The sequence below is a fragment of the Lepidochelys kempii genome, chromosome 8 (genome assembly GCF_965140285.1).
Source record: "Lepidochelys kempii isolate rLepKem1 chromosome 8, rLepKem1.hap1, whole genome shotgun sequence".
In the NCBI taxonomy this organism is placed as follows: Eukaryota; Metazoa; Chordata; order Testudines; family Cheloniidae; genus Lepidochelys; species Lepidochelys kempii.
This window is the reverse complement of record NC_136387.1, coordinates 97,560,100-97,572,370: the sequence shown is the minus strand read 5'-3', so window position 1 is coordinate 97,572,370 and position 12,271 is coordinate 97,560,100. Positions and strand designations below refer to the sequence as shown.

Below are 12,271 nucleotides of genomic sequence, written 5' to 3'. Positions count from 1 at the left end.
GACAGCACCTCCTTTGTCAGCCTTTTTGATTATGATGTCAGAGTTGTTTCTGAGGCTGTGGATGGCATTGTGTTCTGCACGGCTGAGGTTATGGGGCAAGTGACGCTGCTTTTCCACAATTTCAGTCCAGGCACGTCGGCGGAAGCACTCTATGTAGAAGTCCAGTCTGTTGTTTCGACCTTCAGGAGGAGTCCACCCAGAATCTTTCTTTTTGTAGTCTTGGTAGGAAGGTCTCTGTGGATTAGTATGTTGTTCAGAGGTGTGTTGGAAATATTCCTTGAGTCGGAGACGTCAAAAATAGGATTCTAGATCACCACAGAACTGTATCATGTTCGTGGGGGTGGAGGGACAGAAGGAGAGGCCCTGAGATAGGACAGATTCTTCTGCTGGGCTAAGAGTATAGTTGGATAGATTAACAATATTGCTGGGTGGGTTAAGGGAACCACTGTTGTGGCCCCTTGTGGCATGTAGTAGTTTAGATAGTTTAGTGTCCTTTTTCTTTTGTAGAGAAGCAAAGTGTGTGTTGTAAATGGCTCGTCTAGTTTTTGTAAAGTCCAGCCACGAGGAAGTTTGGGTGGAAGGTTGGTTTTTTATGAGAGTATCCAGTTTTGAGAGCTCATTCTTAATCTTTCCCTGTTTACTGTAGAGGATGTTGATCAGGTGGTTCCGCAGTTTCTTTGAGAGTGTGTGGCACAAGCTGTAAGCATAGTCTGTGTGGTATATAAATCTCCCCACTGTATTTTCTACTGAATGCATCCGATGAAGTGAGCTGTAGCTCACGAAAGCTTATGCTCAAATAAATTTGCGAGTCTCTAAGGTGCCACAAGTACTCCTTTTCTTTTTGCGAATACAGACTAACACGGCTGCTACTCTAAAACCTTATATCCAGTGCCTCTGTTTAATTAGTCTGGAGACAAAGCTATACAGAGAACCATTTTAAGCTGCTGCAGCTGGCTTTCTGGAAGTTGGTTTGATAGCTGCTCTTATCTCTCCCTCTTTGGTATCTTTTTCATGTATTTAATACAAATGGGAGTATTTTGCTAGGGAATTCCAAGTGGGTGCTTTGTAATTCTTCAGAACACAAAAGCCTGAGCACAGCTTTCCAACACAGTTTGAATGCAAATTTTCTGGGGTATTTGAAGGGTTAAACACTATCAGGATCAATTTTGCTGCATAAATGCTTTTCAAGTCATCTGTCACGTGTAATAAAAAATGTTTCTAAAACATTTGCCCTTCATAAAAGAAACATGATGAACTCCTAGCATGGTTGCTTAGATGTAGCCCTGTGCTGTACTCTGTTGCTCAGGAATCTTAGATCTTTTGCTGACTTGTCAGTGAAATTCTGGCTCATTGCAGAAATTCTATGACAGGGTTTCTGTATGAATCTCTCCTGCCAGTTAACATTTGATGTGGTTTCACCAGAGATGGCTTTTAGCACCCTTTAATGGGGTGGCACCCACCTCTCGCGAGTGCCCCCTGGCCACATGCATGTGCCTTTACTCTCTTTCAGTTTCTTATGACCCTGTCAGCAGTTTCAATGACTCAGCCCTCCAGCTGAGTCCCACACAATCTATGGGTAATACAAACAAAACGAACAGAGACAATCCAACAGAGACCTATCACAAGGCCTCTCAGTCTTTACACAGTGCCAGGCCTGGTTCTGAGCTGTACCCCCAGGCCTTCCTCTCTGGAGGCAATGGTTTTGCCCACTCTGGTACTTTCTGGCCCCAGCTCTCCAGCTGGGCCACTAACAGTTCAGGACCCCTTCCAGTGGTGTGTCAAATATTCAGGCCACTTCCCCAGTGGCCAATGGCTGCTTCCCGCGCAGTCTCTCTATGGCACTTGGACGGCTTCTCTACTGTTCCTTTTCTGTGACAGGTGTGATAGGTAAGGCTACGATTTAGTCATGGGTATTTTTACTAAAAATACCCATGGACAGGTCATGGGCAATAAACAAAAATTGATGGCCCGTGACTGATCCATGACTAAATCCTGGGGGAGTGCTGCTCTGGGAGGAGCTGGGGAGCTGCTGCTGGGGGTGGGGACCAGAGGGCCAGCAGCCCCAGCTGCTGGGGGCCGCCCCTGGACCACTGCTCAGGAGGTCCCTGAGACCAGCCACACCGGCAGTTGCAGAAAGCATGGAGGTCGCAAAAAGTCACGGAATCCATGTCTTCCGCGACCTCTGTGACAGACACTGAGCCCCAGTGATAGGACCCAGAGGCCTCCAGCAGGGGGCCTCTGAGCCTGGTACACCGTGTCACACACTCTCATGCCCTGTAGCTATCTGTGGGAGGACCCTCAGTAGTTGGAGTGAACTCACCTGTTTCTGCTCAGTGGTGCAATATTGCAGGAAGATGCAAATATATTTGGTGGATATGAGCTGATCAGATTTAGAGTCTCCAAGGGTGGGGAAAAGATACAACCACACAAAACCCTATGAATAATCAACCTAGAATAATCCAAAATTTACTTTCAAAAAGCCAAATGTTTCAAATTATTTTGCGCTTAGCATTTATGATGACTTTTTCTGGTATATCTTTGCTCAGGTTTAAATAGAATATTTGGAAAGTTCCAGCACTTACCCAGATCTGCAATTTCACCCGCTTGTCATTCCTGTAAACAGTTTTCACTTTGAAATCAATTCCGACTGTGCTAACAAAAGCTGGTGTGAAAGTATCATCAACATATCTGAAGAGGAAGGATGTTTTGCCCACACTGCTGTTGCCGATGATCAGGAGTTTGAACATGTAATCGAAATTTTGGTCTGAAGCATCGTTGTGTCTGTATCTGGTATCTGTTACTGAAGCCATCTAAGAAAATGACAATGACAGAGAGAAAATTTAAGAGTAGTTTAGTGTTAACTGTCCTCAACTCAGCACCTAATGCTTAGCATGTATCCCTTCTTTCTGAAGTATTTTATTTAAGTGGGGGAAAATACACTTTGAAATCACTTATGTGGGGCCTAATTTTAGCTTCCAACATGTACCAGTGCATATAGAGGCAACTCTAGCCCACTGCTGGAGGCCTTAATCAGGAATATTGGGGGGGAGGGGGGCTTCCCTACACACAACTCATACTAAAAAATTGAACGTGGGGCCCCAAGTAATTGCTTAATCTGCTTATGCACAGCACCGACGCTGAGAGCATGTGTAATTTTCAAGCCCAGGCTATAAATGTGATGTGCAGATCTGGATTCATCAAAGGAATAAATTGGTGATTTTAGGTTTTTCAAATATTAACAGAGAAACAGCATTCTTATTCAAATTACAGCGTACTTCAATAAGCTGCTGAGAAGTGAAATCTCCATTACAATGCACTAGCTTTGGCAGCTGGGACAATTCATTTAGGCAGCTACAGTGGGCAGGTAAAGAGAAATAGTTTCAGTAACGACTACTGGAGAAAACTAGCATTTCCTAAATACCAAACTGTGCTAGGTGTGCGGGTTGTCTATCACTCGAGAGGATCTTTTAAAGTTTCCTATCAATACTGAAGAAGAAAAAAAAAGTCTCACTAAGTCCATCCATTATTTATCTGCTTTCAAAATAGTAATTAATAAAAATGGCATGTGTGTGGAATGGAATGGCTCAGAGGAACTGTCAATGGCATTGTGACAGGTTATACTACCCCTCTGGGTTTCCAGAGGATACAGGCCCTGGGGCCAACTGAGAAGAGTTACTTAAAACTCCCTCCCTCTCCTGTGCTCCTTGGTAGGATTTAGTGACCATGCAGAAAAAGGTTAAATTATCTGAAAAGTCAAGGTAGCTGGAACTCATCACGCAACCATAGCTCATTGCTTTAACTTACAAGGCAGGAAAAGAGACACAAGGTGGGAAAGATAATCCCTTCTACTGGACCAGCTTCTGCTGGTGAGAGTGACAAGCTTTCGAGCTTACGCAGAGCTCTTCTTCAGGTCTCCTGGGACCAATACAGGTACAACAACACTGCATAAGGCGGGAAAAAACAGGCAGGGGATGCTCTGACTAGAGAAGGAGACTGTGGGACTCAGTCAGAAAAGAGGTTTCTGTTTATCTTTTCATCGCTGTTCATGTAGACAGCTGGGGATGTGGGCCAGGCTTTAGCCTTTCCACAAATTTAGGGATTGCATCAATAAAGGAAACAGTGACTTTGGAACAGAAGTTTGTTTGTCTCACTTTATCAAAAGTGGACAAATGTAGTCGTGGTGCAAAACTACCCATTAAAGCAATGTTCAACAGCTATTACAGCCACCACCTCCTGAAGAAAAAAAGTTGTATATGTCCCTGCTGTGTGTAGCCTGGTAGGGGAACATTTTCATTTATGGACTGTGTGTGTGTCACTGAGAGGAGAGGCAAGAGGGCCTGGAGTAGTTTGCCCTGTGACAGATACGTGGAGTATTTCATTTCTAGACCACTGGTTCAAATCTAGCCTGGGGCAACAGTGACTGGCAGTTGATGACTGTTCAGTGGTTTATGTGAAATGAGACAGTCTGAGTGGAGGCAGCCATCTTCTAACATCCCTCTTCTTGCTGGCAGGGTCAGAGAGGTCAAGGACTGGATGGCCCTACAGACAGAACTCCCCACTCATCCCAGAAAGTTATTCTATCCCATTGTATTCCTGAGCATATAGTACAGAGCACAAATTGTCTTTGGGAGTCAGATCCCCAGGGAGGGAGCATTCGGTTTTTTTAAACTGCCACAGTGGTCACTATCATGCTGCCTTCCCCTTCTATTACTCCCAGGATGAGGAAGCCTGTTGTTGCTTATCCACCACTAGAGGGAACCTGCTGCCAGGTAAAGGAGGCAGTGAAAGGAGCTAGGCGTAGTGCACTAAACTCTCCCTACCCTCAAGACTCACAACTCCCCTAAAAGTCATTGTAGCCTGCTGCCTATCAGCCGGAGGCAAGGCGAGGAACCAAGACTGGTACAGGGAGTTTAAGGCCAGAAGGGGCCATTAAATATCTGTTCTGACCTCCTGTATATTACAGAGCATTAAATTTAATCCAGTTACCCCTGTAACCTGGATTCCTTAAATCCCTTTAATCCCAGTGGCTGGACTAGAGTCAGGGCCTCTCTTTCAAACATCCCACATTTCAAGAGAAAAGTCACTCCCTTTAGTCCCACAATGCCCTACTTTCTATTCACCTTTGGTGTCCCCTCCCATTTATTGTGGAAAGTTATTGACACCATAAATAAAGAACCATTGCACTGAAGTGATAGAAAGGACTGTTTACTCTCATGGAGTGAATCCCATGGCATCTTACCTTCCTGCTTGAAGAATGTTGTGTTCCCGCTCTTTTGGAACTTTGTCACACACTGCTACCCACATTTGGGCCCAGGTAGGTTGAGCGCTATGGAGCAGAGGAATCCTATCCAGTACTTGATCTAAGGTACTTGACCTCATCTACATATAGAATTCCACCAGTTTTACTAAAATCCATTTAAAACCAATTAAACAAACCCATCCAATTAAACCAGGATTATATCAATTTCTTATGGAATTAAGCAAAATGCAAGACCAAAATAAACCTAGTATAAACCAAAGTAAGTGTCCATGAAAGGGTTTGCATCAGTTTAATTACATTAGTTTAAAATCAAATCTTTAGTTAAACTAATGCAATCTGGACTACAAGGCCTACCTGTTTTACAGACTATACATTGAGTACAGTTTATTCAAGAGCACCTAAAGCAACAGTTAAACACTTAGTTATATCGCTGCATGCAGCAAAAACTTCTGCACAATTACCCTAGGAGAGGCTGAGATTCTGTCACATTATATATATTTTTATTTTAATATTAAATGAGGCCAAGATCCTTTGCAAACTCACCAACAAGACACAGTATGAATTTTCTTCTCAAACGGGAAAATATTCTTTTGTTCATGACTTTTGGATCCGAGTCGGAATTTTAAATCAAAGGTTCTAACTAGCTGCTCACTCACACACACACACACAGCGCCCCAATTTCTGATATTGGAAATCTGGTCATTTATTATACACCAAAGAAGATGCACCAATTTTTCTGTCTTAATCACTGTGTACTTATCCCCACGATGGAAGAAAGTCAGAGGCTTCACATTTAAAAGTACCTACTCTTCTTGATACACATTATCACCACCAGTGCTAATGGGAACATGTGCTGATGGGCAGGAGATCATTTTCTTCATTTCATATTCACTCAGAGAAAGACAAGGTGGGTGAGGTAATATCTTTTATTTATTTACCCATACGCACTTGGCATACCAGATTCATCACCATCATCACTTAAAGCCTGGTCATTTCTAGAATTATAGTTTGACTTCAACTGACAGGTGACCCACTGATTAAATCTGAATCAATCTCTTCTGTCAGGTTTCACCTTTGTGGAATCCATTCACCAAATCCAACATGGTTTTTAAAATGAAGTACTGCTGCTATCCCTGGATCCACAGATTGTTATAATCAAAAGGGCAAACAGCTACAAATGCTACTTTCAAATCTCTGTTAAAAAAGCAATTACAGAATGTGACTGGCCAGTATAGCTTTCAATTGAAGCACACCTTAAAAAATAAAAAGTGAGTGATTCTTGGAAAGTACATTCTGCTGTTTTCACAGAAGAGCAACTCTAGATGGGTTGTACAGAGATTTTGCTGGACTCAAGATCCGTTAGCTGAACCACAGCAATCATAAGAGGAGTTAAAAGTCACAGCAGTGTTGGGGGGGGTCACAAAGTTTCAAAAACTCTTTCAAGTTCAACTTTCTTGCTTAAACTTTTGCCCCCCGTGACAGTTTGGGAAAGCTATCTTTGTGCAACTTACATGTTCTGTTTGATATTACGTACTCTCTATATTTATTGGGGGCAGGGTCATTAAACTTTGATGGTTTTCTCTTCAAATGGAGGCACCCTATGTCAATGAGCTAGCTAGCACTCAGAAAAACCAGCGCACTCAGGTGACCCGCTAACCAGGCAATGATCATCTGACTGGGGGCGGAGGAAGAAGGCTGGTATTTGAGGATGACAAGGGGGTCACCTGACAGAGGGGACTGTCTGAATGTTGTAAGAGGAAGGTATTGTCCCTGGCCATTTTAGAGAGCAGAAGGACACTGACTGGAAGCAGTGCTTAAAATGGACCTGGTCACAATCGGTTTCAGGGGTAGCAAAATGAAATGTCTGAATAGCAAGCTGGGTCACTGAGGGAGTGTACATTTTTAGCTCTACCTTGGGGGGCGGGAACTCCCCTCTGATTGCTACTTTAACACCTCCTGGAGAGGAGCCGCCACCAATTAGGGGTCCCGCAGGAAGCAGACAGCACTCGCTCTTAATCTCTCCAGCCCCCATGTGAGAATCTGATACCATTCTCACATGAGAGGAGAGGAGGAGAGAGAAGAAAGAGCCTAGCGGCTCCTGTCAGCTCTGCTCCCTCTCCCATACAATGTGAACCATGGGACAACTTCTCCCCTCTCCCTCCCTGCAATACCTGGCCTGGAAAGGGGCAGAGGGCACTCTGCTCCAGTTCCATCAGGCCTTGGAGAGGAGACATAGAACCCCAGGAGCAGTAGAAGTGAGGCTGAGGCAAATGAGAGCCAAATTGATGGGGGGACAGGATTGATTTGGGGGTGATGGGCAGGTTAAATTCTTGGACAGGGGGACTTGCAGATGTGGGGATGATTAAAGACTCCCCACTCTTTTCAGATCACTGTAAACACTGACTGAAAGAGTCAAAGAGACGGTACTCCATGGTCCAGAGAAGAAGCCAAGAGCTACCAGGGGGAAGGGGGCGGAAGAGAATCCTACCACCTCGGAGTAATGTTTCTCAACCTCTTTGATACTAGTGACCAGCTTGCGGTCTTCCAAAACTGTGTCAGGGAGATCTCAGGGACTGGCACCTATCCAAGGACCGGTCATCGAGAAACATTGCCTTTAGAAGACTTTGATTAAATCATAGGAACAGAGGATATAGGACTGAAAGAGGCCTTCTGGATCATGAAGTCCAGTCTCCAGATATTGCAGGGAATCCTGCCCTCTAATCCCATCCAGAAACTTATCAAACTCCATCTTAAAACTAGATAGGTTGTTTGCCCTATTGGAAGGCTGTTCCAGAACCTCACTCCTCTAGTGGTTAGAAGAAGGTTTCTAATTGCCAGCCTAAATTGCTTCATAGCCAGTTTATACCCATTTGTTGTTGTGCCAAGGTTTCCCAAACCCCAAAGAACACTCAGGAGTGGTGAGGAATCTCAGGCAGGCTATGGTCTATGAGTGTCAGAGTGTGGCTGCAACATAACCACCACTGCTGGCCAACTGTGGCACTCCCGGTGCTCCCTCAGTTCTCCACACACCAGTCCGTGCTGGAGATGTGGTTTAGACCTCTGGCCAAGTCACAAACAAAACTTAACCCCTTTTTTACAAAAGTCCAACTAAGAAGTCGCAGCAAACAAAAAGGTTTTTCTGCTCTTTGGGGCTTCTCTTCAGTCTGCCTTCTGGGCCCTGTTCCCAGTCACTTTCTGGGCTACATTTGAGAGTCTTTCTGGCTCTGGGACAGAGCAGTCATCCCCCAGACTGGTTCCCCTACAGTACCACTCTCAGTCCTTCCTGGACTCTGTTCCTTGTGTCCTTCCTGGCTCTGGTATAGAGCACTGGGCCCCAAAGCTGGTTCCCCTGGAGTACCTGGCCTCCTGCAGACGCTGGCTCAAGGCCTTCCATAGGAACCTACCCACTCTCTGTGGTTTCACTCCTCAAATAGGGTGTGAATAGAGCTAGGGTGACTAGATGTCCAGATTTTATAGGGACAGTCCTGATTTTGGGGGTCTTTTTCATAGAGTATCAGGGTTGGAAGGGACCTCAGGAGGTCATCGAGTCCAACCCCCTGCTCAAAGCAGGACCAATCCCCAGTTTTTGCCCCAGATGGCCCTAAATGGCCCCCTCAAGGATTGAACTCACAACCCTCAGTTCAGCAGGCCAATGCTCAAACCACTGAGCTATTCCTCCCCCCACCACTTTCTTATATAGTGTCTATTTCCCCCCACCCCCTGTCCTGATTTTTTATACTTGCTGTCCAGTCACCCTAATTGGAGCTCTCTCAGCCCTTTTATAAGGCCTGGGTGTCCATTAAGCCAGTGATCCCCAAAGTGTGGGACATGCCCCCCAAGGGGTCACAGAGGAATGTTCCAGGGGGCACAGCAGGGTCTGGGCCAGCCCCCACAGGAAGTAGGGAGGAAGCACTACCCAGCCCCACTCTGCCCCAGCCCTGCCCCCACCTGCATCCTTGGACTTAGCCCCTGGCTCCCAGCCTAGCTGCGGATCTGCACCCAGTCACAGCCCCGGCTGCCATCCCCAATCCAGCCACAGCTCTAATGTCAGCCCGAGATCTGCAGCTCTGGTCTTGGCCCCTAGCTCCTGGCTGGCTGCAGCTCCAGCCCTGTCATAAATATAAAGGGAAGAGTAAACACCTTTAAATCCCTCCTAGTCAGAGGAAAATCCCTTTCACCTGCAAAGTATTAAGAAGCTAAGATAACCTCGCTGGCACCTGACCAAAATGACCAATGAGGAGACAAGATACTTTCAAAGTTAGAGGGGGGAAAAACAAAGTGTTCTCTCTGTCTGTGTGATGCTTTTGCCAGGACCAGAGCAGGAATGCAGTTTAGAACTCCTGTAAAAAGGCAGTAAGCAATCTAGTTAGATATGCATTAGATTCTGTTTTGTTTAAATGGCTGATAAAATAAGCTGTGCTGAATGGAATGTATATTCCTGTTTTTGTACCTTTTTGTAACTTAAGGTTTTGCCTAGAGGGATTCTCTATGTTTTGATTCTGATTACCCTGTAAGGTATTTACCATCCTGATTTTACAGAGGTGATTCTTTTACTTTTTCTTTAATTAAAATTCTTCTTTTAAGAACTTGATTGCTCTTCATTGTTCTTAAGATCCAAGGATTTGGGTCTGTGTTCACCTATGCAAATTGGTGAGGATTTTTATCAAGCCTTCCCCAGGAAAGGGGGTGTAATGCTTGGGGGGATTTTGGGGGAGGGAGACATTTCCAAGTGGGCACTTCCCATGTTATTATTGTTAGACACTTTGGTGGTGGCAGCGTTTAACCTAAGCTGGTAAGAATAAGCTTAGGGGGTCTTTCATGCAAGTCCCCACATCTGTACTCTAGAGTTCAGAGTGGGGAAGGAACCTTGACAAGCCCCCTCCTCCCTCCCCTCCCCCAGGAGCCATGGCCCCACTTCCAGCCCCAGCTCTTGACCACGGCTCCCGAAGGGGTGGAAGGGTGGGGGCACAATGTGAAAAGTTTGAGGATTACTGCACTAAGCTATTACCTGACCCTCCTCAGTTTCATCTCTTCAGGCCCGGAAGAATCTCATTAATTGTGAGGCTGACTCCATCTTCCCTCAAAGGGGCCAGCCATCTTGTGATGAGGTGTTTTATTGCTTTTTACATAGATACGTATATCCCTTCTGCTATCTAATTGTTTTTAGAAATCCCTTTTGCAAAGCCTGTGCCTGTTTGCTTCAACTATCATGTTTCCCTGAAGAAGTAAACTGTAAACCAGACTGGCACTTAAGTGCAGCCTAGCTGGTGTGTAGGCCTCATGCTGGCCCTTAGCACAAGGGGGAATTTCACTTTTATTGTAGAAGGCAGAAGCAATGAGAAGTATGAACTGCAGACAGCTACCATAGGAGAACACACGTAGATGCACCAGCTTGGTCTACTTTCCCAAAGTGCTCCTATGCAATACCATCTGTCAGACCACGAATATCAGAAACAGACAGCAGAATTAATTGAGGAAACATTTACTCCCCTTCTGAGAGAAACCTTACACACTTTTCTCTAGGATGATTCCAAATGTCACATCTTCCTTCCCTTTACAGTGCCATTAAATATGCTATTTTCTAAATTGTAAAATCAGATAAAGATATAATCCATATTCAGAATTGACTCCATCTGATTTTTTTTTTTTTAACTAAAACCATGTTTGGCTCAAAGCATGGCAGAAGAGAATCTGAAACAAGAATTTTTTTTAAATTGCTACTTAAGAACTCAGATTTAAATAATTTTTGCAATTTAAAAAAATGCATCTGATCTCATAACTTAATATTTGAAACAGGTAAGAGATTAAATCCTAAAAAAGCAAAGCTCATAATGAAACCTGTAGAAACAATGGACTACATTTTAATCTCATTTTACCCCAGTTGGTGGACACCTGGAGTAACTCTGACACTTCAAAACATGTGTAAATGAAAACAGACTCTAACCATCTGATTTATAAGGATTCATAAGGATATCTGTCTATTTACTTCAATATGATTTGGTTTAGGACTGCAGGATTTAGTCCATAATTCTCATGACTAATGAGTAGTAAACTTGGTAAACAAAGGCTTGTACTGAACCTCAGTGGTTTGAGCTTTGGCCTGCTAAACCCAGGGTTGTGAGTTCAATCCTTGAGGGGGCCACTTAGGGATATGGGGCAAAAATTGGGGATTGGTCCTGCTTTGAGCAGGGGGTTGGATTAGATGAGCTCCTGAGGTCCCTTCCAACCCTGATATTCTATGATTCTATGATTTTTCAGCTGTGAATCTTAGAGTTAATATAAATATTAAGCCTCAGAATACCATGTGAGGAAGGTAAGTGTTATACCTTCTTCCATTTATGAGTGAACCACAGGAGTACAGAGAGGTTAGAGGACTTGACCCTGGTTACATGGCAAGTAAGTGGTGTCCACTATCTGGTCCATCCTTGTGTGATGGCCACCTCTTGGCTGATACCAGGGAAACGCATGAGTCTGTACAGGCTGAGCTAAAGATCCAAGCTCTATGGCTGGAGGCTGCAACAAATCCACATCCTTTGCGGATTGGGCATACATACTGACCAGAGGGCTACATTTTGCACCATGGCCCTTTCAAAGGAAACACTTTTATAAAATCCCTGGGCATTCTGGCTATTTTTCCATAAACACACCTGATCTTCTCACATAAACGTTTAATTACATGCACGTGCACGCGCACACACACAGAGCTTCACATTTAGACAAGGCAAGGTCGAAGGAATGCGCCTTCAACTTGCAGTGGAAGGTGGTGAAGGTTGTCTTGAACCTTAGTTCCTTTGCCAGTTTGTTCCACAGTCAAGGAGCAGCCCCTGAGAAATGTCTCCCACACAGATGAGCTTTACCCTTGTAGTAATTTTCATTGTGCCTGAGAAGCAAAGTTGTTGAAAGTCATATGCCATCAAAGATATCGTATAAAGAAATCAAGAGGTGTGGTCTGTTCGCCCAAACCAGCCACTTCTGTTCAGGTAAAAGCATTATTAGCATAGATAGCCTATT

At 44.5% G+C, this 12,271-nt stretch overlaps 1 protein-coding gene across 5 annotated transcripts in view; it reads right to left on the bottom strand.

The window, feature by feature from the left end:
- RAB3B (RAB3B, member RAS oncogene family) overlaps positions 1-12,271 on the bottom strand; it is a 133,709-nt gene that overhangs the window by 109,326 nt on the left and 12,112 nt on the right. For 4 of the 5 annotated variants that reach the window (XM_073357743.2, XM_073357745.2, XM_073357747.2 and 1 more), the window contains one exon: positions 2,583-2,810. In XM_073357743.2, coding sequence (XP_073213844.1) covers positions 2,583-2,810 — 228 coding nt within the window. Of the gene's footprint in view, positions 1-2,582; positions 2,811-5,239; positions 5,296-12,271 lie in introns of those variants that run through there. The other variant, XM_073357748.2, reaches the window with a different exon arrangement.